This window comes from Triturus cristatus, chromosome 9 (assembly GCF_964204655.1).
Source record: "Triturus cristatus chromosome 9, aTriCri1.1, whole genome shotgun sequence".
In the NCBI taxonomy this organism is placed as follows: domain Eukaryota; kingdom Metazoa; phylum Chordata; class Amphibia; order Caudata; family Salamandridae; genus Triturus; species Triturus cristatus.
In genome coordinates, this window is record NC_140592.1 from 169592404 (window position 1) to 169618691 (window position 26288).

The 26288-nt window shown below is 43.9% G+C and overlaps 1 protein-coding gene across 1 annotated transcript in view; it reads right to left on the reverse strand.

Moving 5' to 3' along the window:
* The window catches only part of DENND6A (DENN domain containing 6A), a 252677-nt gene that overhangs the window by 39773 nt on the left and 186616 nt on the right, over positions 1–26288 (reverse strand). The window contains exons 15-17 of the mRNA XM_085624672.1: positions 17481–17570; positions 8729–8782; positions 8515–8624 (exon numbers count right to left, since the gene is read on the reverse strand). Coding sequence (XP_085480798.1) covers positions 8515–8624; positions 8729–8782; positions 17481–17570 — 254 coding nt within the window. The remainder of the gene's footprint in view (positions 1–8514; positions 8625–8728; positions 8783–17480; positions 17571–26288) is intronic.

Genomic DNA, 26288 nt, shown 5'->3' on the forward strand with positions numbered 1-26288 from the left:
GGCTGCCTGTTCCCCAGGGTATGTCTGGGTTATATGCAATATTCTGAACAGCCGGCGAAGGTTCAATCTTGTGCTCCTATGCAGCATAAACCCAGATTGGTCTGGGTAGAAGAGGGGCTCGATAACTCCGGCCAGTCGCGTGGCCAGGAGCTTGGCGAGCACTTTTACTATAAAATTTAGAAGTGAGATTGGCCTGTATGATCCGCAACTAGTGGGTTGTTTACCTGGTTTTTGTATTACAGTTATCACTGCCGTTCGTTGGTCTGGCGGTAATACACCTTCTTGCAATGCTTGATTTAACATGTTTAACAAGTGCTCTGCCGTTACATCCAGCATAGCCTTATATAACTCTACTGGCAGGCCATTAGGGGCGGTTGCTTTCCCCGATTGTAGGGCTTGTCATGCTGAGCTTATTTCATCTACCGTTAGGTCTCCTTCTAAGCGTTCCTTGTCCTCCTCCCTGAGGCGCGGCATGGAGACATCCCGCAGAAAATCTCAACAGTCCTCTGCTATGTTTTCAGTGTAAGATGTGTAGATCCTTTCATAGTATTTTGCGAATTCCTCTGCTATTTTTGCCCCATTTATTATTTATTCCCTTTCTCATCTTGCAACACGGGGTTGCAACTACTCTTAATCTGTCTCTTATCTAACCACGCCAGTAGTTTATTGGCCTTATCTCCTACATCATAAAGTCAGTATTGTGCTGCTCTTGCTTGTACCCTGGTGCTGTCTTCTGCTAGGTCTCTTAAGTTCTTTTTGTCGGACTCGGAGGTGATGTTTCTCTATAGCTGCTTGGGGATCAGTTCCTGCTGCCTGAGCCTCAAAACTGATTATTTCTTTTTCCAGGGTGACACATTTGATATGTTTTTCTTTCTTAATGGTGCCTATTTTGACCTATGACCGACCTCTAATAACCGTTTTAAAGGCCTCCCAGAAGTTCACTGTTGAATCAACCGTCCCCCGATTCTCCTCAAAGTACTGCTCCGCCCCAATCCGCATTTCTTGTCTAAAGTCTTCATCCTTGAAGTACCAGGGTTCGATTCTCGGTGGCAGCGTGAAGTCCCTCCCCGGGCCCGCGAGCTTCACTTCTACGGGGGAGTGATCAGATATGCGCCTTGCTACATGTGCAGCCTCCCTAAATTTTTCAAGTCTAGAGACTTGTGCTATGATATAGTCCAGCCTTGAGAGGCCACCTGTTGTCGCCGAAAGGTGTGTGTATTGCCTTGTGTCAGGGAATTAATGTCTCCAAATATCCCCTAGGCTAATTACCTCAAGGAACCCCTTTGGTGGCCTCCCTCTCTCGTTGTACCCGTGCTGGTTGGACCTCTACCCAACACATCTAGTTCAGTCGAAACAATGCTGTTCATGTCTCTCTAGCCTCCGTCAATTGTAGTAGTATGGAACCCAATGTATCTAGAGTAGTCGACTGTAACCCTGGTGGTGAGTAAACCGAGCAGAGCTTGAGTCTTTACCCCTCCCACATACCACTTATTGCTGTGTATTTACCAAGGTTGTCAGTCCACACGCTACGAAAGGGCAAGCATGTTTAATCAGAATTCCAACCCCCCTGGAGCCGGAGGTATATCCTGCATGTGCCCTGAGAATGTAACCATATCTATCTAAAGCCTTACAGTGATTACCCTTGAGGTGCGTCTCCTTCAGGAGTATAACATGTAGAGCATGGCGTTTAATAAATTGCAGCCCTGTTGATCTTTTCAACTTCCCATTTATGCTGTTAACATTCCAGGACCATATCTTAGTCGAAGACTAGGATTGTCTATGCATCACCATCTAAATATGCGTTCACTGTGAGAGTCTCCCTCTCCAAATGGGTTTTTCCAACTACTACACTCCTAGTCTCACTCTTTTGGTACAATTATGAACTAACATGCCAAACTACATATTCCCCTCCCATCTCTCCCTCTCCCCATCCTGCTACCCCGGTTTTAAGGATAAGGAAACCCCAACTCTCCAACCAGATGAGCGCCTTTTGCCCCTGAACATACATAACAGTTATAGCTAATAGATTGAGGGGGTGGTCGATCCAGCTGGACCTGCAAACAGTTAACATTAGAAAATCTTAAGTTAGAGTTATACCCAAGTGATCTTCAAACGCAACAATGCAAGCTGCTTGCACCATAATATTGTTCTGTTGTATTCAAAACAAAAAACAATAAATAAATATAAGGTAAAAGCAGTAAAAGCAGTGAATTCTCAGAGTAGTAGCCTTGGTTCGCAATGGAACTATTTAGAGTAATACCCGTCCCTTTCTCCCTGTATGGCCCTGTGCAATCTCGTTCTTCTCTTTTAAGTGCCCTCAGTCCCCTCTTCCCAGTTAAAGCTTACCAGACGTTTCTCTTTCTCAAGTGAGGAACCCCTGCAAAACAGCCTGGACTGGACATCCATCAAAAGCCCCTTGCCACCTCTCTCTTCACTTTATACTTTCCCCTGAAGCTGGTGGTGCTTGTGGACGTAAGATAAGTGGTGGTTGCAACACTGTTTCACTCACCGGATCACTGGGTCCAGGTTCAGTGGTGGTACCCTCGTTGGTCTATCGGCATTAAAAATAAACAGAAACTGAAAGCGAGTTCAGATGCCCTAAACCTCAAGTTCAAGTATGCCAGCCAACGAGCTCATGGGAAGCTGCGAGGAGAGCTGTAAGTTTGGGTGGGCGACTTTTAAAGCAGTCCTAGGTGAGCTCACACACTGTTACCATTGATCAGGTTAGTAATTGGATGACCTGTCAGCCACATGACTGGCTGTCAAAGATCTCCGGATATTAGCCCAAAATAACAGATGGCTGTGTAAATAGTGAACAGGCGGTCACTCTAATGCATTTTCTATCCTTTAAAATAATCAGCCAGCGCCGCTTATGGAATTGCTAGAGTGTTTCCTTGCAAAAGCCTTCAAAACATCAAGAAAAGCTCTGGCCTAGACTCCCAACAACTGCTGTCGCACCTCGCCTCGATCTACGGTAGGACGTTTTAGCTGCCGCCACTGCCTCTTCTCCTGCAACACCAAAACACCTGCATACACGACGATTACCACCACGCCCACATGACTGCTACTGAACAACTCCACTGTATCCTGCTCAATGCACAGGGCCGGCTTTCGGGCATTGCGACTGGTGCAGACGCATTGGCCGCTGACCTGGGGAGGGGGAGCTCACCACAGGTGAGGGGGTGCTGTGTTAAGCAATAAATTACAATTTAAAAAAACCTTCAGCATAGTTCCTTGCGCGTCCAGTTTTAAGGCAGCATTCACATTGTCAAGATAACTCTTGTGATTAATGTTCCTGCTAGAGAGAAAGATCAGGGTTTTGTCTAGGGGCAGTTTTGACTCGCCAAAAAGTAGTGCAGAGGGTTCATATGCCTGCTGCAAAAAAACACGTACTGTGCAGATCACAGATCTGTATTTTATATGGATAGCTGAGTGGGTAACTGCTTTTGTCACAACGTTCCATTTGTTACCGCAGTTCATAAGATACAATCCTAATATAGAACAGTGACTGTTACGAACTGTCATCAAAGAGATGCATGCAAACGGCATAAAATAGGTTAGAACGTTCAGTTTTTCCCCCAGTCTTTCATGATTTACTCATAAGGTTGCTGAAAAGTGTTTGTTTGGGTAGATATACATTCTTATTAGTAAAGTCAGCCTTTACTTTAAAACAAATGAAATGTTTGTGAGAGAGGGATTATGGAGGGCTGAGCGGCACTTTTGCCTGGAGGTCGTGAGGAAATCTGAGGAGGTGATCAAGGGGTGGGGGCGTCAAAAAAGACTGTCGCACCAGGCACCAATAGCTCGAAAACCGGCCCTGTCAATGCACAATCACTCTGCAAGCATGCCACCAAAATCTGGAACAGCATCAGCTCTCTCACCCCGACGTCATCTTCCTCACTGAGACCTGACTCACCCCGCATCGCACCCCTCATCGCCTCAGTTACGCCCAACGCTACAAGATAGCACACAAGATCACATCATCAAACACGGGGTGGAATAAGCCAGCATCCACAGAAACCACCACCGTAGACGATACCACCTCGATGACAGAACACCTCAACTTCCAACTCCAAACCAACGGCAAAACCATCATCAGAGGCACCCTTGCCTACAAGCCTCCAAGACCTTGCCCCAGCTTCTGTGATGCCATCCCAAATTCATTGCACCAATTGCCATTGACTCCAAACACTACATATCTACCTCGGAGACCTCAATTTTCACCTCAACGACCTTAACACCACCACCGCCAACCTCCTTGAAGAACGAGTTACTTACTTTCGGTAACGATGTATCTGGTAGAGACATAGTCTAGCCACAGATTCCTTAACTTAGAATATCTCCAGGCGTCAGACTGGATCCGGAAAATTGTCCACAGCAGCACCTCTGCGCGCCGGGGGGGGGGCGGTGCAGCACGACTCCGCCCGGACGTCGTCCACGGACGTAACGTCAGCATAGCCATATATGCCCCTCCCGGCGTGCTGACAACAGTTTTCATCGGAGAAACCTTTCCGCACCGCAACCCGGAGCCACCGCCAAAAAACTGTTAGAATATGGGAACAGTGTGCGAAAATGATGAAAAGACATGGAATGAGGAAAAACAGCACCATAAAGGAAAGTGCCAGGCACTGTATATTGGAAACTAGTAAAGGGAATGAGCAAAGCACCGCTCTGAGAAGCAACCCCTCAAAAGTGAAGGCCAACCACCCTGGGAGGCAAAGGAAGATGTAAACAACATTATGGCAGATGCCAGAAAGTCCACAACCTTAAGGTATAACCGTGAAGGACAAAAAGTCCAGAACATAGTAGCCAGGACAACTGACCAAAAGACGTCACCAGAAAGAGACGTTGTATTCCCAATAAGAGAGACATAAAATGTGGCAGAGCCAACAGACCTCAAACCAATGGAGCATAGGGGCGGTAAGAGACCCCAAGGCGATAAAGAAAGGGAGAGCGGGGGGTGAGAAAAAACACGAATAGAACCCACACTGTACAACCCAGGGCTTAGGGTTGGAAAGGATACATGATACATGAGCATACCGTCCAATTACGATAATGGGCGGAGTAAAGCTATGAAAGCAGAATGAAACATTCTGTTTGGGTGTGAAGTGAAAGCGTCACTTTGCAGAAGGCTCAAGCCATCCGAAAGGAGGCGAGCATAGAAAGCCCAACCTGAAAAGGTCCTCGCAGAACGGAGAGGACGGGCGGGCGTTAAGGAATCTGCGGCTAGACTATGTCTCTACCAGATACATCGTTACCGAAGGTAAGTAACTCGTTCATCTGATAGAGACATCTAGCCGCAGATTCCTTAACTTAGAATAGATACCAAAGCCAAACCCATAGAGGAGGCGGGTCTGCGACTGAACCCCTCCAAGTTCTAGAGAGAACGTTGCCGTCAGGAAAGTGACTAAAACTGTGCCGTCAATCATGTGACGAAGCACAGCGGGGACAGTAATATCAGTGCAGCCAACTCCTAGACGATGAAGCTCAGAAGAGAGTGGAGGACAATGGAAGGCAATGGTACCACAAGCAGACAAGAACAGCACGAAAACCCCTTTTGTGTATAACGGGTTGAGAGAGGGAAATCCCAGAACCAGAATGCGCATGCTGGAGCAAGAGTTTACAACTTCGAAAAAGGAAGATGAACCAAGCCTAGGGCCCGAGGGATCCGCAGGATCCGAGGTGTCGATCGAACCCAAAAGCGATGTTGAACCTGCGCCTGCAAGATACAGGGGGCAACGAAGGCAAAAGGCTGACTCCTAGCCAGCAAGTGCCGGCATGGAACAAGAAAATGCACACTAAATATGCTGGAGTTAAAAGCAATCTGATGACACCGCCAGAAGTGGAAGTGGACCTAGGGCGTGAAAGATCAACCAGATGTAATGTGTCGCCTGTAAGCCAAACCCAGAGAGGTGGCAACCGGTATGACAGAAAGCGCATACCGGCCCAGTATGTAGACTAGCAGAAGAAGCACTTTTCAAGCTGCATCAGCTAGACACATGTGACAACATTGGCAGTCGACCAATCCATGGCCAAAAGGCCGGTAGTAAAATGGAGGACACGCCAAGACATAGGCGGTCTGTTACAACCGGCGAAAGGGCCAATGGCACACAGCCTAGCGTCAAAGTAGGAGCGACACTGTAAGACATTGAAGCATACCGGAAGACACCTACACATCCATTGGACCTTGGAACTACACGAAGAAAGGAAAGGCCTCCTGCAGGGCAGCGTGAGCAGCTCAGATGCGCACTACATCAAGAGGGCAACGGCCTAAAAGGGGGAACCAGGCAGTCGAGCACCACATAGAGGTGGTGGCACAAGCAGACTGGGTCAGCGACCATGGGCATCGCATGAAGGAAAGAGCAACATCCCCCCTTGCTCGGGAAGAACCACGGTCCCCTGCAAGCTAGAGGCACGACAGTGGAAACAGTCAGGATCAATATAAGTGCCGGGGACCAGAAGAAACAAGTATGTCGAAGAAATACGCCCCATGAAAAATCATAGTATGATCCAAGCAGAAGTGTGGAAACACCTGTGCGAGGCAGCAGGGAATGTGGAAAGAACCGCTGTAGAAGAAGTGGTGAGAAAAGAGGCCACATACAGCAGAGATATAAATGCTAAGCTAGTGCCTTGGAGGACGAGCCCAATAAGGGCTGCGTGTCCAAGTTTGTACCAATAGTACTAAACATTACCGCACAGCGACGGAGACAATGTGGGCCATAAAAACAAGGACAGAAGCATTACAGACAAGCGAGACCAAAGGCACCCGAAGCGTGACAGGGTGATGCTAATAATAGGATCGCAGGACTAAAGGCAGGGAGGGACTCCCCGAAGGATGTCCGCGAGGAATACTCCATAGGAGCGTACTAAGGTAAGGCAGCATATACCCCACATAGGGTGTCAACCCCTGATAAGTGGATCCTCTTGGGTAAATCACGCAGTCAGAGGACTGAACAGAAGAATAAACCAGCCATACGTCTGCAATCTAACAAATCAGAGAAGGCTGAACAGCCTTGGACAGCAATCTAAGATTAAACCAGCCATACAGTTGAAAACTAACAAATCAGAGAAGGTTGAACAGCCATGGACACCAAATGGGGAACCTACTATACACGTTCGTGATAGAGGTGTAGGAAAACAAGGCACAGAACAGCACAAAAGTTATGGCAACCCGGACAAGAGCCGGGAGACTGCCAAATCCACATGGGGATCAAAAAGGTCCACACCATTTAACAGTAAATCCCTGAGGGCATCCCTAACATTATATGAGAAGCGACTGTCGCGCAGCCATGCATGGCTGAGCAAAGCCACAGACCGAGCAAGAGATCGTCCCACAGAGTCCGTGGCATCAAGGGAAGAACGGAGCAAAAATTATGCTATTCCCCTGCCATCAAGAAGAAGCCAAAGCAACTGTGACCGCGGCTCCTCAGGAATAGAAGGGAGAAGGGTCTCGACCAGGTCCCAAAGGGTCGAGGATGAAGTGCGAACACACATGCAGTATTCAATGCGCGGATAGCCGCACTGGTAGAGGCAAAAAGTTGGAGAGCACACGCGTCCAGCCACCTAGACTCCCTAGTGGGAGGTAATAATGGCAAGGCAGATGAAGACTAAGTTAAAAGCCACCTGAACAACGAGTCCCTGAGCCGTAAGACCCCTCACCCACTCCGACACACCGTGCCCGTATCCATGACATCCTCCTGGACAGCAAGTTCAACATGAACAACCTGATCAATGCAGTTTTCTCTACCTGCTTCCTATCTCTTCACATGCTCCGTAAGATATTCAAAGGGCTCCCCATCAACACCAGACAAACTGTCACAAAAACCCTAGTCTTCAGCCAGCTGGACCACGGCAACGCACTCTAAGTAGGAATCAACTCACACCTCCTAAAGAGACGGCAGACCATACAGAATTCAGTGGACAGACTCAGCCTCAGCCTCCCAAAGCGGGCCCGCATCACCCCCCACCTCAAGAAGCTCCACTGGTTCCCCATTCAGAAGAGATGTCAATTCAAGAGGCTGATCCACACCTACAAAGTCCTACACAACCAAGGACCGGCATACATCAACCACAGCCTGAACTTCCGCCACCACTCCAGACACCTGTGCTCCACCTCTCTCTCACACATTCACACTCTCTGCATCGCTGAAGAAACAGTGGAGAATGCACTTTCTCCTACCTTACTGTGAAGTCATGGAGCGACCTCCACTTTCAATTGCGAATCTCATCCTCTCTGCTGGAATTCAGGCAAGGACTTAAGACCTGGCTGTTCAACTGATCACTCCCTAACACTAAAGTTCTCAGCGCCTGGACACTCATGAGTGACTAGCCACGCTCAATAACTCCCCTTTTGATTCCTGATTTTGAGTGAGGAAAGTTTGCTAAGGCATTTCTGGGAATCACCTTGTGTACGACAGTGATCATTTATGGATAGACAATGAATTCAAACAAAACTAAAAATCCTATCTCCAAACAACAGTTGCATTCTAAAGCATTAAATGGATTGTAACTGACCTGTAAAGTCCTATCCAGTCTGCTTTAATTCTGGAGGTGAGTTGAGGCCCTGTTTTCTCAAGTGTTTTTATAAACTCGTCTTGAATAAAAGGTCTCAGCTGGGGTGGACTCTTTGAAAGAAATACAAAATAACTAAATGTGTACAAAAAGTGCAGATTGAACAACATAATATCGAAACAAAGTTGACATGCACATACGAAAATCACTTTTGTACCTTCCATGGAGATATTGTTTTTTGTAAAGGCATCAGGCTTGCCACATATCGTTCCTGTAAGGAAAGGTTAAGAAATTAAATCTTGCAAATTAAACAAACGAATAATATAAATGAAGTTAAATGCATCCCAAGTTCAACACTCTTTTTTGACCTAAACCTCAAATTAAGGTTTGCAGCATATGCTAGTGCAGATCACATATTTTGCATGGACTGAAAAGAAGTGCCTTTGACAGCAGTAGTGGAAGATGTTTGAAACAAAGTTTTAAGGACAGCTTGTCTAACCTGGGTCTCTGTGTGGGCATGAACTGCCACACAATAATGTTTTGTGAAAATGTGAGTTGTAGACCATGTTGTAGCTTTACACAAGTCTGCAAGTGGGATATTGCTAATGTAAGCCATAGTGACTCCCTCTTAGAATGAGGACAAATCTTATCCATTTTGCTGCACAGTGAGTCCTTGTAGAAGGTTATAAGACTCCTTAAGAATGAGCATACATTCAATTGAAGGCACCTGAAGGACAAGTTACTTACCTTAGGTAACGCCTTATCTGGTAGAGACAGGATCTAGCAGCAGAGTCCTTATAGAATCCTTCCCAGGCACCAGACGTGATGCAGAAATGTTGCCAGCAGTACCTCTGCGTGCCGGTAAAGGGCTTCAAGAGACTCCGTAGCTACGTCATCTCCCGAATGTGACATCAATGGAGTCCATATAAGCCTTCTCCATACGCTTTGACGTCAGTTTCTTTTGTGACTATTTTCATTGCTAGCGTGGAAAAAAAGGAACTGATGTCAGCACGTCGGAGGGCTTATATGGACTCCGTTGACTTCACATTCGGAAGACTACGTCGCTAAGAAGTTGCTTGACGCCCTCTACCAATGAGCAGAGGTACTACTGGGAAAATTCTCCGGATCCAGTCTGGTGCCTGGGTAGGATTCTAACTGGCTAGATGTCTATCAGATCTTGACTTCTGGACCAAATTGCTAAATTCATTGTCTTGAGATTTGGGTGGAAAAGCGGAGAGTGATACTGTATGAATAGGTCAGTTTGTAGGGGTAGTTTCTCGTGTGGATGTATTGAAATGTCAAGTTGTATTGAGTACCATGACTGCCTCATCCAGGTGGGTACGATGAAGGTAAGCCTTATGGACGCCTGCCTCATTTTTCTTACTTCATTATGGGATCAGTGGTAGTGGAGGAGAAGTGAAGGCAAACACACCAAACAATCATTCACAGAGCATTGCCCATGACCTTCGGGTGCCAGTACCTTGAGACAAAGTTTTGGCATTTTGTATTCTACAGAAGAGATAAACTGTAGGGGTCCCTCAGTGTTGGAAGTACTGTTGAAGTAGATGTGCGTTCATCTACCATTTGTGTATCTGTTGATGTGTGCTGCTAACTAAGTTCACAAATTTGTTGTTGACTGCTGGAAGATACTCCACTAGGAAAGAGACTTGATGTCAAAGGGTTCAATGCAATATTGTTTGTGTTAGATTGGATAGCCGGGGTGAATGTGCATCTCCGAGTTTTTGGATGTAACACATCAAGGTTATGCTGTTTATGCGGATGAGCATTGTCTTCTTGTGAATCAATGTGTGAAATGCTAATAGTGCCAAGTGTACTTCTATTAGTTCCAGGAGATTCATGTACAGCCTATGTTGCTGAGCAAGTCATTGGCCCTGAAGTGTGAGGTGGCTCATTTATTCTCCCTACCATGTAAGGTAAGCATCTGTGGTAATCGCCACTTTTGCCGGGGGTCAAGGAATGACCTGCCCAGTAGCAAGCTCTTGGCTTTACTCAATTTTAATTTCAGCTGAATTCTAGGCTACACCAATACTAGATCCTCCCATCGACCAGCCACTTGTAAGAGAGCATTTCGGACGACAGAAATGCAAGTCATCATTCCCAGCCGTTTCATAATCATTCTCACCATCAGAAAAAGCAATGTCTGTTGAAGATGAAGCAGTCCTGGAATGTCCTCACTCTCTTGTTTAGGAAGGCTTCGCCTGTTACTGTGTTCAGTATAGGTCCCAAGAAAAGCTGTGTTTTTTGGGCAGGTGCAATAACTGAGAAGTCTAATTTGTGGAGGAGAGACACTGCTTGCTGAGTTAGAGCGAGGCCCTGCTGGTGTCTGTTTACTCTCCAGTCGTTCAAATATGGAACGACATGCATAGCATTTCAGTGAAGGTCTGCTACAGCCAACATCAGACATTTTGTAAAGAACTGTGGGGCTGTCATGACCACAAAGGACAGTCACTTCAACTGATAATGATGTTAACTTACCATAAAACTGAGGTACTGTTAGTGTTCTGAGTGAATGGGGACAAGGTAGTAGGTGTTCTTGAGATCGTGGGATGTAATCCCCAATGCGGATCAGCAGAATGATGTCCTAAAGAGTTGTCATTCTGGAAGTGCTCTGATACCATATATCAATTTACGGGTTGGAGATGAAATATCTCTGAGCTTTCTATTTTTCTTTGGGATTAGCAAGCATGAGTATACGCCTTACTCTGATGTGTTGGGCTTGGTACTATTGCTCCCTTTTTGAGCAATGCCTTCACTTTTAACAGCAGTCTTTGATGTTCGTGGCTGATGATGTGATGACAAGGTTGTATATCCGGTGATGTACTAGGAAATTCCAAGCAGTATCCATGGGCAACGATGAACAGAACCCACTTGTCTGTGGTTACCTCTTCCCACGGAGGAAGATAGAACTTCCCCCTTCCCCCAGACAAGTGTTGTGTGTTGGGGAGGGGGGGGGGTACATGGGAGGTCACTGTTTTGCGGTAGAGGGGCCCTTGCATTGGGCTCCTCTAGCACTACGGCAGCTCATGCTGTGGAAGTATCCCCTGTAATACATCTTGAAATTTTGCCCGTCCTAAAATGACTACTGCTTTTGATAGCCAGGGTACTGTGGTGTAACTACAGGTTTTGCTCTTGTTCTCGGTTGTGCTGAAAGTTACACCTGTGCTACTTGTGTTTTGAGGGCCCTCCACAGATTGAGCTGTGTCTGTCATTCTTTATCTTCTCATGCATAGAGTCCCACCAGAGGTGCAAACCAATGGCCTCCACTGAAGGGGACATTAAGGTTTTGCTCTAACTCACCTATTTTGTCGTAGGCTCCGGTCAGATGTTTGATCAGGTATTTCATTTCTTCCTAGTGGTACCTGTCTTACCTAGATAACAGGCAAACTGTGCTGGCTATATGCAACTGAGTGCCTGTCCCCATGTCCACTCTTTTGCTAGCGGTGTCAATTCTCCAGCATTCCTTGTGTGGAAGAAAGGCATCTCCAATGTCCTGGAAAAATATTTTTTCTGGATAAATGGATCGCCAGGAAGTCAGGCGGTGCCTGGCCCCTAATTTATAAGGCATCTCCAGGTGCAGCTTTGTATTTTTCTCCACCCTTGGAGTGATGACACTGGGTCCTAGAAATTCTCGACTAAGCACTTGTTCATGATTTTCAGCATTGCAAAAACCAGCACTGAATGTGCCATTTTGTGCAGCATCACTACCATTAAATCCTCTTCGTCCTCCATTATATGTAGTTTGACCTTATGGTGGTTAGCCACCCTTTGGATAACGTCATGGTATGAAGAGGTGTCGTCAGTACAGGAAGATTTCAAAAGTGAGGGCTCCAGAGATGGATCTCGCTAAGAATCTAAACTGTAATCCTACCAAGGCTCTTCACCATCATACGTTGGAACGGGATCCTTATATCGGTCAAGAAGACCCATGGTAGGCTAAGGAGTGTGAATCTGTGTGGGATGATGGTGCAAGTGAGTGAGACTGTGCTAGTGACTGTGCTGGTGTTGGTGGTATACTCTCTGTAGGCCTTTTGCTTCTTAGGTATAGGAAATGAACTAAGTTTTTTCCACTATAGCCTACTCAAATGTGAGCCTTGTTATCTTTGTAAATGTTAGACAAGATGATGATTGTAGAGGGAGATGTGCTAAAATGTGAACTGTGACAGGATCGATATATATTTTTCTTTGCTAAACATCAGGCTGCTCTTCTTGTTCCTCTGATAGTGTCGCCTTACTGGGTATTGAGACCAGTTTTGAAGAAGACTTCAGAGCCAACTTCAGTTATGAGGTAGGCATATCTGTATCTGGGTGCCAGAATGGGGCCTGACGTGCCAAGGACAGAGGGAGTGGCTAGTGTCAAGGCTTTTCGAGAGCTGAGATAGGCTTTTGAGGCCAAGATGGCTCGAAAACCGTGCTCAGTGAAGACTATTGATAGCTTTTGTGCCAAAGCTAGGGTTTTGAAGCATGGCTCTCTCAAGACAGATGTTTTCCCAGGAGCTGAGGTGCCACTCGACATGGGGAGAAGCTCCTCGGATGATGAAACTCTAGGTGCTGTCTGTTTCCTGGGTGTGGGCTATTCAAGGGGCTCTTGCGAGAGATCTCCTGTGAAGTCAAATTCCTCCGAAGTTAGGTACAGTGGACTTCACTACCTAGGTCTCTTAGGATACCAGATGGGCATCCCTTTTCGCCACTGCAATATGTTCAATCTATGTCTTCCATGTCAAGCTCAGTCAGTGACTCCGAAAAGCCTCAGCTCCGCGATCTGTGGTTCGTCCACAGATGTTTCCTTGAATATCTGGCAACCATACAATTTAATTCCTCATGGTCCCTTGGTAAGCAAAGGTTGCAGACCTAGGTTAGTCTGACCAACGGAACTTAATGTTGCATTTCGTGCTAAATTAGAAGGGTGTGTTCTGGCCTTAATATCATCCAGTCTGACTGATTCTGAATTGGTCAAATATGGTAACGTGTCATTGTGTCTTGCAGGAAGCAAGTCCGGTTCAAGGAGTCAAGAATTGCCTTCTGTAGCACAACGATCCAAACTCGATGTTGAAAAAAAAAAATATCGAAGGAGGAGTCTTTGTCCTGGTGCGTTGGAAGTTTCAGGGAGGGATCATGGGTCACCTTAAAATTGAAACCTCTACTTTGAACAAAATCATCATAAAGGGTCTGGCCCAACAGTATATGGCAGTAATGTACAGAGCAGATCTATTGCAGCACATGCAGCAAACCTATATTATCTAATGAACTGTTTTCATGTTTACTGATATTTTCACAGAGAAGGCACACGGCTAGAGATGAACTACTTGCTTCCCATTGTTAAAATTAATAAAGTCCCATCAATCATATGGAGTCAACCTTATAACGTGTGAGGGAAGAATCTGCTGCCTACAAAGGCCAGTGGATGCCCTTTGAGGCAACAATGCAGGAATTTGTGCAATGAGAAGTCAATGTGGCTGTATCTCTCCTTGAGAAAAGTCTGTCAAAGCAATCAAATACAGGAAATGACTAAAAAGCCTTCTTACAAGGTTAGCTGAATGCAATGTCCCAGTCATAATCGTATTGAGTTTACCCCCACCTTGTTTTCATTAGTCAGAAAAGAGATGGTGCAGCAGCAATATATCAATTTAATTTAACCTGCAAAGTGTTTCAATCTCCACTCTTCTTGTTTTTCAGACATCAATTAAGATTCCCCATTAATCTTAATGCGGGGATACCGTAGTCTGAATTTAAGAGTCCGGCTAGTATCCTCAAGCGAGTTAACGGGGATCACAAGTGTAATTCCATGGATTGGGAAATAACCCCAGGACCCAGAATTACCTGCTAATTCTGCTAAGGTTTTCTCTATTTCCTGGGGACGGGGCGGGAAAATGGAGGAGTGTTTAATGTAGAAATCTACCACTTGCTCTTTGTAATAGGAGGTAAATCTCTTTGGGTGTGGTGTGGGGCTGGGGCTGAGTAGCAGAAATGGTGTAAGCAGTGGTTCCTGCTGTGGTACTTGAGGAGTGGGGTGCAGGTACACAAAGCATAGTAGGTCACATGCATTCTACTCCACAAATGATTTTTCAAGCCATGCGTGAATCACAATTGGCCCTTGAAAACAGAATCGGAGGAGAGGGAAATGAAGTTGGCTTCCTGTGACACAGCTGGTCAAACTGCTAACTCCATCTGAATTGCAAATGAATTTCCTCCACTACCAAGCAGAATAACCCTATTATTAGTGATCAAATAATGTCTGTGGTTTCAAATGATGACTACCACTCACCAGACCTACCTCTGACAGAGGAAGAGATTTTACAGACTCAATATTATACCATCTTGAAAAACACATAATGGATACCTGCTTGATTCATAAAAAAACATATGCATCGCTTATAATGCCCTAAGTTACAAGATAGAGATTTCAAGGGCACACTACAAAGTAAGTATACAATACCAGAGTCAAATTCACTTATATATAAAAAAATATGACATGCAAAGTCCAATAGTCCAAGACACCATGTGTAGTACAACATTTTTATTTATTTCATTTCATTGCTTCAAAAACGAGCACAGCCAACATGTTTCGTCCCAGCGAGCAAACAGGCCTTCTTCAGGACACAAAGTCAATTTTCTTACAATATTTCAATTTTGGTGTTGTGTACGTACTTTTTGGTGTGCCTTTTCCATCTCTAGCTTGTAACTTAGGTTATTTCTTGGGTTTTACAACAGTTAACCCAGGTAAATGGGCACCCATCCATTTGGAATGACTGAGTGGGGTAACACATTTCACAACTGTTCAGAGCTGTAAGCTTTAAGAGGATTCACTTATAACCTCTACCTTATTGGTGATGTATGAAGAAGCAATAGCTACAGGCTCCTCACCATATGATCTGATGGATGCAAAAATTTCGGTAATTCTAAAACCCAGAAAGACCCTAACCTATTGCGCTGCTTAAAGGCCTATTTAGGTAATTAATACTGAAACAAAGGTACTTACTAAAATACTGGCCAACAGATTGGTGGCTGGAATTAGCAGTCTTATAAAGACCAAAAAGGATTTATGCTAGAGCATGGTACATGACCCTGCTCCGGCACTTCCACACAGCGCTAGCTCATTCGGAGCCTTCGAAGGTACCTAGGACCATGGTGGATTTTAATAAAGCCTTAGACTGGCCATTTATGTGTTGAACTTTAGTCCTTTCTTTAGAAAATATATATATGAACCGTGATCAAGGTCTCGGAGAGACCGAAACGCGTTGGTTTGTAGCGATGACATGCCTGTGACAATATATGATTGAACTTTGGAATTAAAAGAGAAAATTGGGAACAACACCAGTGAGTGCGCTCCGTTCTTCTGAAAAGAGGGTGGGGAAAATATTGAACGGCTTGGCTCCGCCGTGGAAGCTGCACCGCTGTAGATGCGCCAAGACTCCGGCGAACTGGAGCTAAACTTGGAGGAAATAAATATATATATATATATATTTTTTTTTTCATGCTGGTCACAGGTTAGAGTCAATAGGGTCCCTTTCCTCCCTTTTCAACATAGAAAGAGGCACAAGACAATATTGTGCCATCTCACCTCTTCTTTTTTGTTTAACCTTCTGCACCCATTGACACAAATATGTACAAAAAGGGAACAGGATCCAGGCCCACAAGAGGATGCTGACTAGAACCAGGCCAAGAGTCCTCAAGTAATCGGAGTGTGTATGTGGCCAACAAGTCTATGCAAAATCAACAAGTGCTTACCCTTTTTGCCTTCGATGTAAGTGGGAGGTCTCTGCACCTTTTTTCAGACTATCTGGGCTTGTCCAATCATACACTACTGATCCTACATAAATGATATGCTAACCAAAATAGTGGGCAGACCTCTTCTACCGGACCCTAGTTTGGCAATACTTGGGTTGATGGAAAAACTGAACAGTCAGAGAGACAGGACTACTGGTTGCTCTAGGTTTGTTAATTGCAATGAGAGATATTGATCGCCATCTGCAGCAGCGTAAGGCACCCTGTGCTATCGAAATGTTTTGTGGCATGGACTACCGAAGAGAAGGTGTTTTAGGCCAGAGGGTGTCCCAAGAAGCATTAGAATGTCTGGGGGTTGAGGTGGGATTACAATCAAGGATTTAATCCAAGTGCCATATGATTGCTAGTGATATATTACTATAATGAATGAGTTATGGCAATGTCTTTTACTGGTCAATGTATATTTCCTACGTAGATGGCATCTGCTGTGTGAGGTTTTATGTTTTCTTACTGAACCAAATAAAGAGTTGGAAAAAAAAAAAACATTAAGGCTCCCTGTTTTCAGTTTTTACTGATTTTTACAGATAAATACAGACAGAAATATTCCTTTTCTTGTCAGTATTTATTTTTAAATGTGGATAAAAACTGAAATTGAGTTGCTTTGTGGGTAATTGTAAATGCTGTCTGCCATGACTGCCAGGCCAAAAGATGTGTGGATTGATAGATAAGGGGGTTAAAAAAGAAATGGATTTTAGTAAAGAGGCTTTACCAGCAGTAGATATGCACCAGGTTGATACTGAAATTTGCATATTTCACAGCACTGAAACCTGGCAGACATTCAAGCATGAGTGCATATTTATAGGTTAAATAAATTTGGAAATATACTAATTTCAGCTTAATTTTTACACAAAACCCAAAATAAATATGTATAAATACAGACAGAAATGGCAAAAAAATAAATACTATAAAACCGGGAGCCCTAATAATAATACATAAATGTGTGAAAATAGAACTTTCCAGTCACAAGTGTTTTTGTAGGATAACTCAGTAAGGACGTCACAGCTCTAGTCATGAATGACAGTAACATAACTAGAAGAGTGGCAAACATGGCGACCAATTTCCCTCGGAGTTATTTAACTTTAAATCTCAAGGACTTTACAGGCGTCAAATTGACTTCATGGCCAAATGTTTTGATTAGCTCTGAAAATGTGTATTAAATATCTTACCAAAGGAATGATAAAACTCTGTGTCAATTCCAGGAAATATCGACGAAGTATTGCATTTTGAGCTTCTGTAGGGCGTTTTTGTTGGACACCCTGGAAGATAAAAAGTCAGCAACTTTTACCTAATATAACATAATAGACTTTCTGATATTAGTCCCAATCGTTAAAATTTGCAATGGTATACAGCGGGTATTCCTAAACATTTGCAATGTCTTTTCAAACATTCACTACACTTGTAAATTAACAACTACTTCAGTAAGGCGTACGTGTGGCATAGAGTCTCAAACACCCACATTTTTCAGCAGTGAAGAAAAATTGATTTCTTCCCAAGGAAAAATGATTCAGCATCAAGAAAAAAGTGAGTAAAAATCAAGAAATCGCAAGTTTGTTCTAACTCTAGGTGCCGAATCCACAGGTGCAGTTTAAGACTGAAAGGCGAAAACAAGCGAAAGCTAGGATATTCTTATATTCCATTCAATATGCTACCTGTATAAATATTAGGAATAACACAAATTGAATGCAAACACCTGTGTGGACACCAAAACATTTTGTGAGTGACCCTAATGCTTCCAGTCCTTGAACTTCCACCCTTCTTCAGTACCTTATTTCTCCCTTTAAACATAGTATTTATTTATTCGCTACTTCACAAGTTTAATCATCAACTGATTCCAAATTCACTGATCAAATGACATTCTGAATTGAACAATACAAGAAAATAAAGCTCAAGTTCTATCATTTATTATTAGATTGCCAAAAATGTGTTATGCAGGTAAAAGACATTTCAACTGCCCAGGACTTTGATAATCTAATAGGAGCTGGGCAAACATCTCACTGCCAGGGACCAGCAAGCTTATAAATTATTAGCTGAGGTATATCCATAGCCCTTTTCTTGTATGAAGATGAATATCCAACATTCAAGAATGCAATCATTTTCCCATAGGAGTTAAAAAACAAAACACAGATGACAACCAATTGTAGGAGAATATTGTGGCTCATATTTGAAATAGCAAATCTGATCACGTTCTCAAACTAGAATGCCAGCTCAAATGTGGACAGAAACCATTATGTGACTACAAATGACAGTCCACTAACAGACCATGCATACATGTGCTACGAGACCAGATAAATCCTTTAAATTTGTATGTAAATTAAAAGCAAACATTGTCTCAGTTGTCGCACTGTACTACTTGTGAACCCTTCAATGCCTCCATTAACCATGAGAGATATCCAAATTGAAGAATATCTAAGCATTACAATAACTATAGTCCAACAGGGTTTATTTCACAGCATCTATACAAAACCACTTAAATATACATTTTCCTTTCTAATTGCAACAAAATTTTAGGGTCAGGCTGGGCCAGAAAATAGGCCTGGGTATCAAACTAAAAGTGGCCTCTATTGAAGATTCAGATAGATTAAAAATGTGGCACTTTGCAAATTGGGGCAAGTTTGAACTTGTAAAGACAAGCTTTTGTGCTTGCTGAACGCAATGTTTGTGGTAATGTCTGGGGGACATCAACAGTATAAACCACTAGACTATAAACCAAGCCCACCAATAGCCAAAAACAGCCCACACACTGACCTTTGAGACCAGACCTTCTGTCACAGCCAGACTAATTGCCCTATTGGCTAGTCTGACACTCCAAACCATCCCTTATGAACATTAAAAGGTCCTCAAATAATGACGAAACATGTGGTGCTTTAGGATTATTAGCATGTCACAACTCTCACTTCATTTTATTTTTAGAGCGTTTTATAAAGCATGCACATGTCCCAGGGGTATCAGAGTGCTGTACATAGGGTTGAATGAACAATAGGTACATCAAAAGTAAAGAGCCACAATAGGCTGTTGCAACAGATATCACATTAAACGACTGCCAGTCCGTTAATATTTCATTAGTCTGCATTGATCTAGCAACTTCATGCTGGGCAATTGCTGCTGCTCTGAAACTATTCAGATCCAGGTACCCAGGGGAGCAATGGTTTCAAGGGTTCTTCTATAAACGATGTGCTTCCAACCAATCTAAAAATTGCTACCATTGCGACGTTCCTTGTGCCCTGGCTTTCCGAATGTCTATGCAAGGAATCTATTCATCACGATCTTTGTCACCTCTTTTTTGCAAAAGTGGGTTTTTTGGGTTTGAACACACCTTAGGTGGCAAGGAGTTCCAGATCCGTGGCGCCACCACGGAGAAGGAGCGTGTGTACGTATTTTGTTTTCGGAATCTAGGAGGTTCAAGCCTGAGAGAGTCAGCACTTCTTAGGTAGTGGCTGCCACCGGAAATTCGAATATTTTCTGCCAGGAAACTTAGTTCATTAAAATGTAATGCTTTTGTATGTGAGGCAATCAATTTTCAGTTGCGTTCTTGCCTCGAGGGGAAGCCAGTCCAGATACCCAAGCAATGGGGTGATGTGGTTAAAGCATCTAGTTCCTGTTACCAGTATCGCAGCAGCAAAAGTTGTTTTGAGTGGAGCTCCCTTTGGGTAGACCTGACAGAGTCACCGAGCAGTATTCTAGTCTGCGCACCACAAGTGCTTGTACTGCATGTTTGAAGTCTTAAGGTGGTAGAAATTGTTTCAATTTCTTCATTATTCTGAGTTGAAACGCCGCACTGCATGTGGTAACACTCATGTGAGCTCTCATTTTTAGACTCTTGTCCAGTGTTATTCCAAGGGATTTTGTGGAGTCAATAATGGTAGGTTTGCAATTGAGTGCGTCCAGGTGCTTAAGCCCACCTTGGATGAGTGTGGAGCTGTTCTGCAGGGAGAAAAGAAGGAATTCGGTTTTCAGAGAGTTCAGCTTGAGGTTGTTTTGAGAGAGCTAGGACTGGGTTTTAACTAGAGTTTTATTTAGTTGAATGACGTCATCAAGGGAGGATATCTGTAAGTATAATTCTGTGTCATCTGCGTACATGTGGTATGCAATGTTCGATTGATTGAGAATTTCAGTTAGTTAGTGGTTCCATAAATAGGCTAAAGAGTGTGGGGGAGAAATTCAACCCTTGGGGGACTCAGCTCCTCACTGGTGAGGAGTCGGATGATGAGTTGCCTAGTTTGATGCGTTGTGAGTGATTCTGTAGGAAGGAAGCGACCCAAGAAAGCACTTTCCCAGACAACCTCATTCTGATTTCTAGTACTTTTAGTAGGGTGTTGTGATTGACCGTGTCAAACGCCGATGAGAGGTCAAGGAGGATGAGCAGGCACGAGTCTTTGTTGTCTAGTATATAAAGGGTGTCATCCATTATGTGCACAATGGTGATTCAGTGCTGTGTCCTGTTCTAAATCCTGATTGAAACTTGTAGCTTGAATTGGTCAATGTGGTGGCTCAGTTGGTTGTGCACACATTTTTCCAGCAATTTTGCTAGAAAGGGGATGTTTGACACCGGCTGAACGTTGTTCAGGATTGTAGGGCCAGCACCCACTTTTTTAGGAAGAGTGTCACTTGACCAGTCTTCAGGCATTCTGGGATCCTGCCTTGTTTTAGCGATGAGGTTACAATCTTCATTAGTATAGGTGAGAAGAGGTGGCTCAGTTCCTTTAGTGTTGTGGAGGGATGGGGTCATTGAAATGTGAAGTTAGTTTCATAGATAGTAAGACCTTGTGGACCTCTTCCTCTGTTAGTGTTTTGAACTCGCTCCGGGTAGCTTAATTTTTGGTCTCGGAAGGGTGGTTCATCATTGGCTCCATCACCTGGCATGTAGGGTCCTCAATGGGATGGCGATCATTGACTACATTGTCTTGTGAACTTGGACTGTCAGTTGCAATTTCCTTTTAGATTTCTAAGATCTTTTTATTGAAAAATGAAGAGAACGCTTCACATTTTCCCACTGTGTTATTACTGAGCTTGGTTATACTGTTCGCCCCCATTTGTTGGTTGACAATTTCAAACAGTCCTTTTGGGCGATTCCTTGCATAGTCCAGTTGGATTCTGAAGTACGATGCTTTGGCTTCCCAGATGCGTTTTTTGGTGGATGGTGAAAAAACAGGTTAACTTTGGCAAGTGATTTCTCTGCTGTGTAGATTTATGCACCCATGTACTCACAGGAAGTGAAATTGTCTACAGGGAAGATTTTGACTTGAAGGGAGCTCTCGTGAATGATTGTAATCCCACTCCCGGTTGATGCTATCGTCAAGGTGTTGGATGGTGTAGTTTGGAGGAACGATTAAGTCCAGCATGGGTGCGGACCATTGATTTAGCCAGGTTTCTGTCAGGAAAAGAATATCCAATTCATGGTGAAGAATGGTTTGGCAATGTCTGTGGCATGTTTGATCGCTGATCTGCAGTTTAGTAACATGTATTTAGTGGTTGAATTTGAGAGGGATGAGAGTCTGGGATTTAGTTCCCTCGGGATTTCAATTAGGTTCTCATGGTTTGTGTCTTTATTCCTGAGGATTTTGCCTTTCCTTGAAATCCACGGTCTGTATGTTGAAGACTTGTGCATAGAATTGTGGCGAGCGGTCATTGTAGTATAGAAGCAAGGTTTAAATGTCTTTCATGGATAGATGGTTCTTTGCTCTCTTGGGTCGAAAAATGGATGGCCAAGGTTGGGTGCCGTAGCTAATTGTTGGAAGTGAGAGGTTGTTAGCAATCGTGGTTAATGTGTCTTGTATGAATGTCTTAATCTCTTAGCAAGCTAGTGAGGTTTCTTCGATGATTGAGTATGCTATGTTTATTCCATTAATTAGGTTTCCAATTTTGTGTTCCAGCTTGCTCAGCTGGGCGTTCCAATGGGTGGCCAGATTGTGTCTGCTGAGCGAGTGGTATTTTGTGGATTTTGTAATGTTTGCCCTAGTCTGTTCATCATCTCGATGACTTGAACCTGGTGAGTGATCTTTGTAACTTGTTTTGTCTGGAAGTGATCAACTTACTGTATGTGGCTTTAAGCGCCTGTGCAATGGATGGTTATGGTCTTTGTAGTGTTTTTTTCTTGTGTCATCGAATAAGGAGACTTCGCTGTTCGAGCCTTCTGGTACCCTGGGTGAGGTGTGTGAGCAGTGGGCTTATTGCAGATGGCGATGTGTGGTTCTTGTGTCCCCATGGTCAAACTCATTTGGGGGACCGTACACGTCTTTGACCCGTAAGGGTGAAGTTCGATGTTCCTTTTGTATATGTCATACTCGTCTTTGTGGGTCTCTCGGACTCCCCGTTCTTCCCTGATGTTCCTTGTCATCTGGTTGGGGTGGCCCTGAGGTAGCGCCTGAAATGTGAGCGCCAGGGGTTTGACTCGGATCCTTAAACGTTTTTGCCGTTAATGTAGAATTGATGCCGTTTCTCATAAGGTGGTGATTTATATTATTGACGATAGTTGGATTAGGGTCTTGGTCATTTGTGTTGAGGAGCAAGTTTAGTTGGACTGAATTCGTAGAGATTTGGGGTGTGGAACGAATCATTTCCATAGCGTTTGGGTCTTGTTCTGGAGAGTTTTCCATTCTGAGAGGTTGTTGATGGGATTGCGCATCTTGAGACATGTTCTGGGATGAGATGACTTGTGTGTGCTCTTAGTTTGGGGAACCACTGATCAAAGATTCAGAGGTCAGGGTTAGATACTCGTACCAGTACGATGCCATTCTTGTAGATTGATATTGCCACTTCCGCCTTGAATGTTTGGGAAGGGGAAATGGACTGTTCGAGACCATGTGGTATTTTGGTGGATTTACATACCTGTAGGACTGCGTGTATCGATTTTCTCCACCTTGCTGTCCAACGTGTGAAGAAAATCAGATCTGATTTTATTGCTCCTTTCTTTAGGCAAAAGAATGAGTCAGCGATTAGTGTTTCCGGAATGGTGTTTAAGAGTCTGTGTTTGAACTGTTTTGCTGCATTCTTAGAGAGATTCAGTGGGTAATGTATTTTGAGGGAGTTTGGGTCTGGATTCTGAGAAGCATCTATCTAGGGCCTTGATTTGTGGTTGTACCATATTGGAATAGTGATTCCTTGACCCTGCGAGTTTTGTGGTGCTGCGTAGAGCTCTATGGTCAGGTAGTATTCACTGAAGAAAGCCTAATGTGTTGGCCCTTACGTTATAGAGTCTAATCAGAGGGGTGTAGAGTATCCCAGTCAGCTGATCAAGTTCTTCACTGGAGCGTAGGTAGCAGCCCAATACCCCAAATGCTCCTTTGTGTTGGGAGTCAAATCTTTTTGGCACAATTAATTATAAAAATGAATACATTTGAAGTCAAAATATCAATATTGTTTTAAAATAATATTTACTAGAGCGTTTAGGGCCACTACGTGAATAAAATCCAAAACCTTCACTACGCTGGCTCAATTAAGAGAACTATTCTCAAAGGGAATGAACGAAAAAGAAAATAATTTTGTGTAATTACTTTAGTTTCTGGCTTTGATTTTAGTGCGATGATTTGGTCTTCTGAAAAGATCTGCATCAAGCGCCAAGATCCTCCATCTTTTGTGTCACAGGGCTTCTTTTTAATACACTTCAGACTTGACTAAAGCTGCCTCCGATAATATCAATGTGATACAGAACAAATGCATCAACAACAAAACTGAATTATCACACATTTTCTGATTACCTTCTTGACTACAAGTTGTAGTTGGCTCAGCAGGATTTTCTTTAAGTTAACAAGGAACGGATTTAAGAGGTCTTGCCTCAAAGTTTTCTGTTCTACTGGCACTTATGTTTCTGAATTATTTAGAATTGTGTTGCTGGTATAATATGGTCATCCAATAATTGACATGGCATCTGCCTTTGGATTTAGGGTTTTTTGCCAGTTTTATTTTCAGTACACAGCATGTCAGTCAATTCACTTTACCATTTACAGTCTCAGCGGTGGCTACTTCAATTCAAGAAGGAAAAATAAAATGATAATGCAGCGTTACTATCATTTTATTTTTCCTTCTGCTGTGGCTCAGTTGGTTATGTGCGGGCAGAGCTGGGCTCCGTGATGCCAGAGCACTGCAGTGGGGAGGAGTGGTGGGCACATTCGACAAGTGCGCATGACGCTTTAACCAGATGTCTCGGGCCACCCAAAAGCGGTATGCACACTTTGCATGTTCTCCACCCAGGCTGCATTACATCCTTGGTGGAGAATATGCCCAGGCTCCCACTGTCTGTCTGAACCACGGCACTCAGACCAATCACAACATTGCATTGCAGTATTGTGATTGGCTGTGGGGAGCCGGGGGGCCTTCTATTGCCGGAATTGAGATGAAGAGGACGGAGGAGAGGCGGTGGCTGGCTTGCCGGCCGTAGCCAGGTAAGCGTGTTAAAATATATATATATGTATATATATATATCCACCCCGCCTCACCATTCCTACCCAGTAGCAGCCGCTACTGTGTATACATACTAATAGACTCACGATTTTCTAAGCAGTCACTACCAGAGGTCCACGGATCTCCAGACGGCCTCTTCTGACCTCGTTGACTTCTGACAACGCGGTGGATTCAACCCAACCAGACGCTCAGGGGCTTTCAGTTCCTCCGAGCCAGATTGACCACAAATTAACAAGTGGCTTTTTTCTCTACTAATCATCACACCGCAGCAGTGGAATTCCTAGGATGCGCTCATACTGGGCGTCCTAGCCCATGTTGCTGTGTACCAGTGCTTCATTCTTACAGTTCGGATAATTCAATATTAATCGCTCACACACCTGTCCTGATGAAGATCTCTATTTCTTGAGATCAAAACGCCGTCGACCCCTTTAGAACTAAACTCCTTGTTATTATATAAAAAAAAGTATCCATTAAGAGTTTTCTTTTTGTTGTTTTCCTAAACTTTATAAAAACCATATAAGGCAGAAAAGTGATCAGTCCAAGCCTGCGCAGGGACTGTAGAGACCTGGATTGGGGCTTGTTCAGAGCTGAACAGAGGGTGATTGACAACCCATCAGAAGGTGGCACTGTGCCGCAGCATGCTTGCCATCTGTTGGCTCTCCCACATATCTCCTACATATATTTTTTAATTGTTCTTTCTGTCCCTTAATAACCTGCGATATACCACCCTGGCCTTTATAACCTCGTCTCTAACACATTTCCTTTCGAGAGTCACAAACAGCATTTTGTAAGCCCTTGAGCAAACCTTATCGAGCCACCTACATGGAGGTGCTGCAGGAGTCGCCCAGGTTTTAGTTAGGACAGACTTGATACGCCCATAAAATAAATCAAAGGCTGGCAGGATACAAAAATCAGTGGCATGATCATCCAAGCAGATCTGAATTCTGACTGGCAGTTTGATAACAAATTGGAATTAAATTCTTCTGGGAGGATCCTGCCCATTTCACTCTACGGCCTTGATCTTTAGGAATGGTAGGTTCTTTGTAGAAGTGGGAAGAAGCCTCTAACTTTGAGCCCCATTTGAGATTGGCCAAAAGGGGATTTTGATCACTATATGTCTTGCATTCAACACTAATATTTAACAGTGAGGTGAATAGGTCAGCAGAAATTAAGATATAATCTATTATGAAGCCTTCCCCCAGGCCTTTAAAGGTAGGTATTCGCTCTCCAGAGTTGGCATTTGACCTGTTTCACAGGTTAGCCAAATTGTGCTGCATTGTGTGCTTTAGGTGTGCTGTGTAAAGAGAGGCACGGGAAGAATAATCCGAGATGAACTTCATGAGATCCGGGATAACCTCCTGTTCTCTCCTTCCTGAATTTTAATTGTAAACTTTAATCAAAGAATTCTGAACATATTCACAAAAGACATAAGAATGCCAAGTTTGCTGGGCGAGTCACCTGCAATCCTCTCCAATTTACAATTCAGATCCAGTTTAACAAGCATAGCTAGGCCATCTCTTGGTCGCCCACGGGTCGAGGGCATAGCTTTAGAGAAGAATGAAATGTACCCATGTATA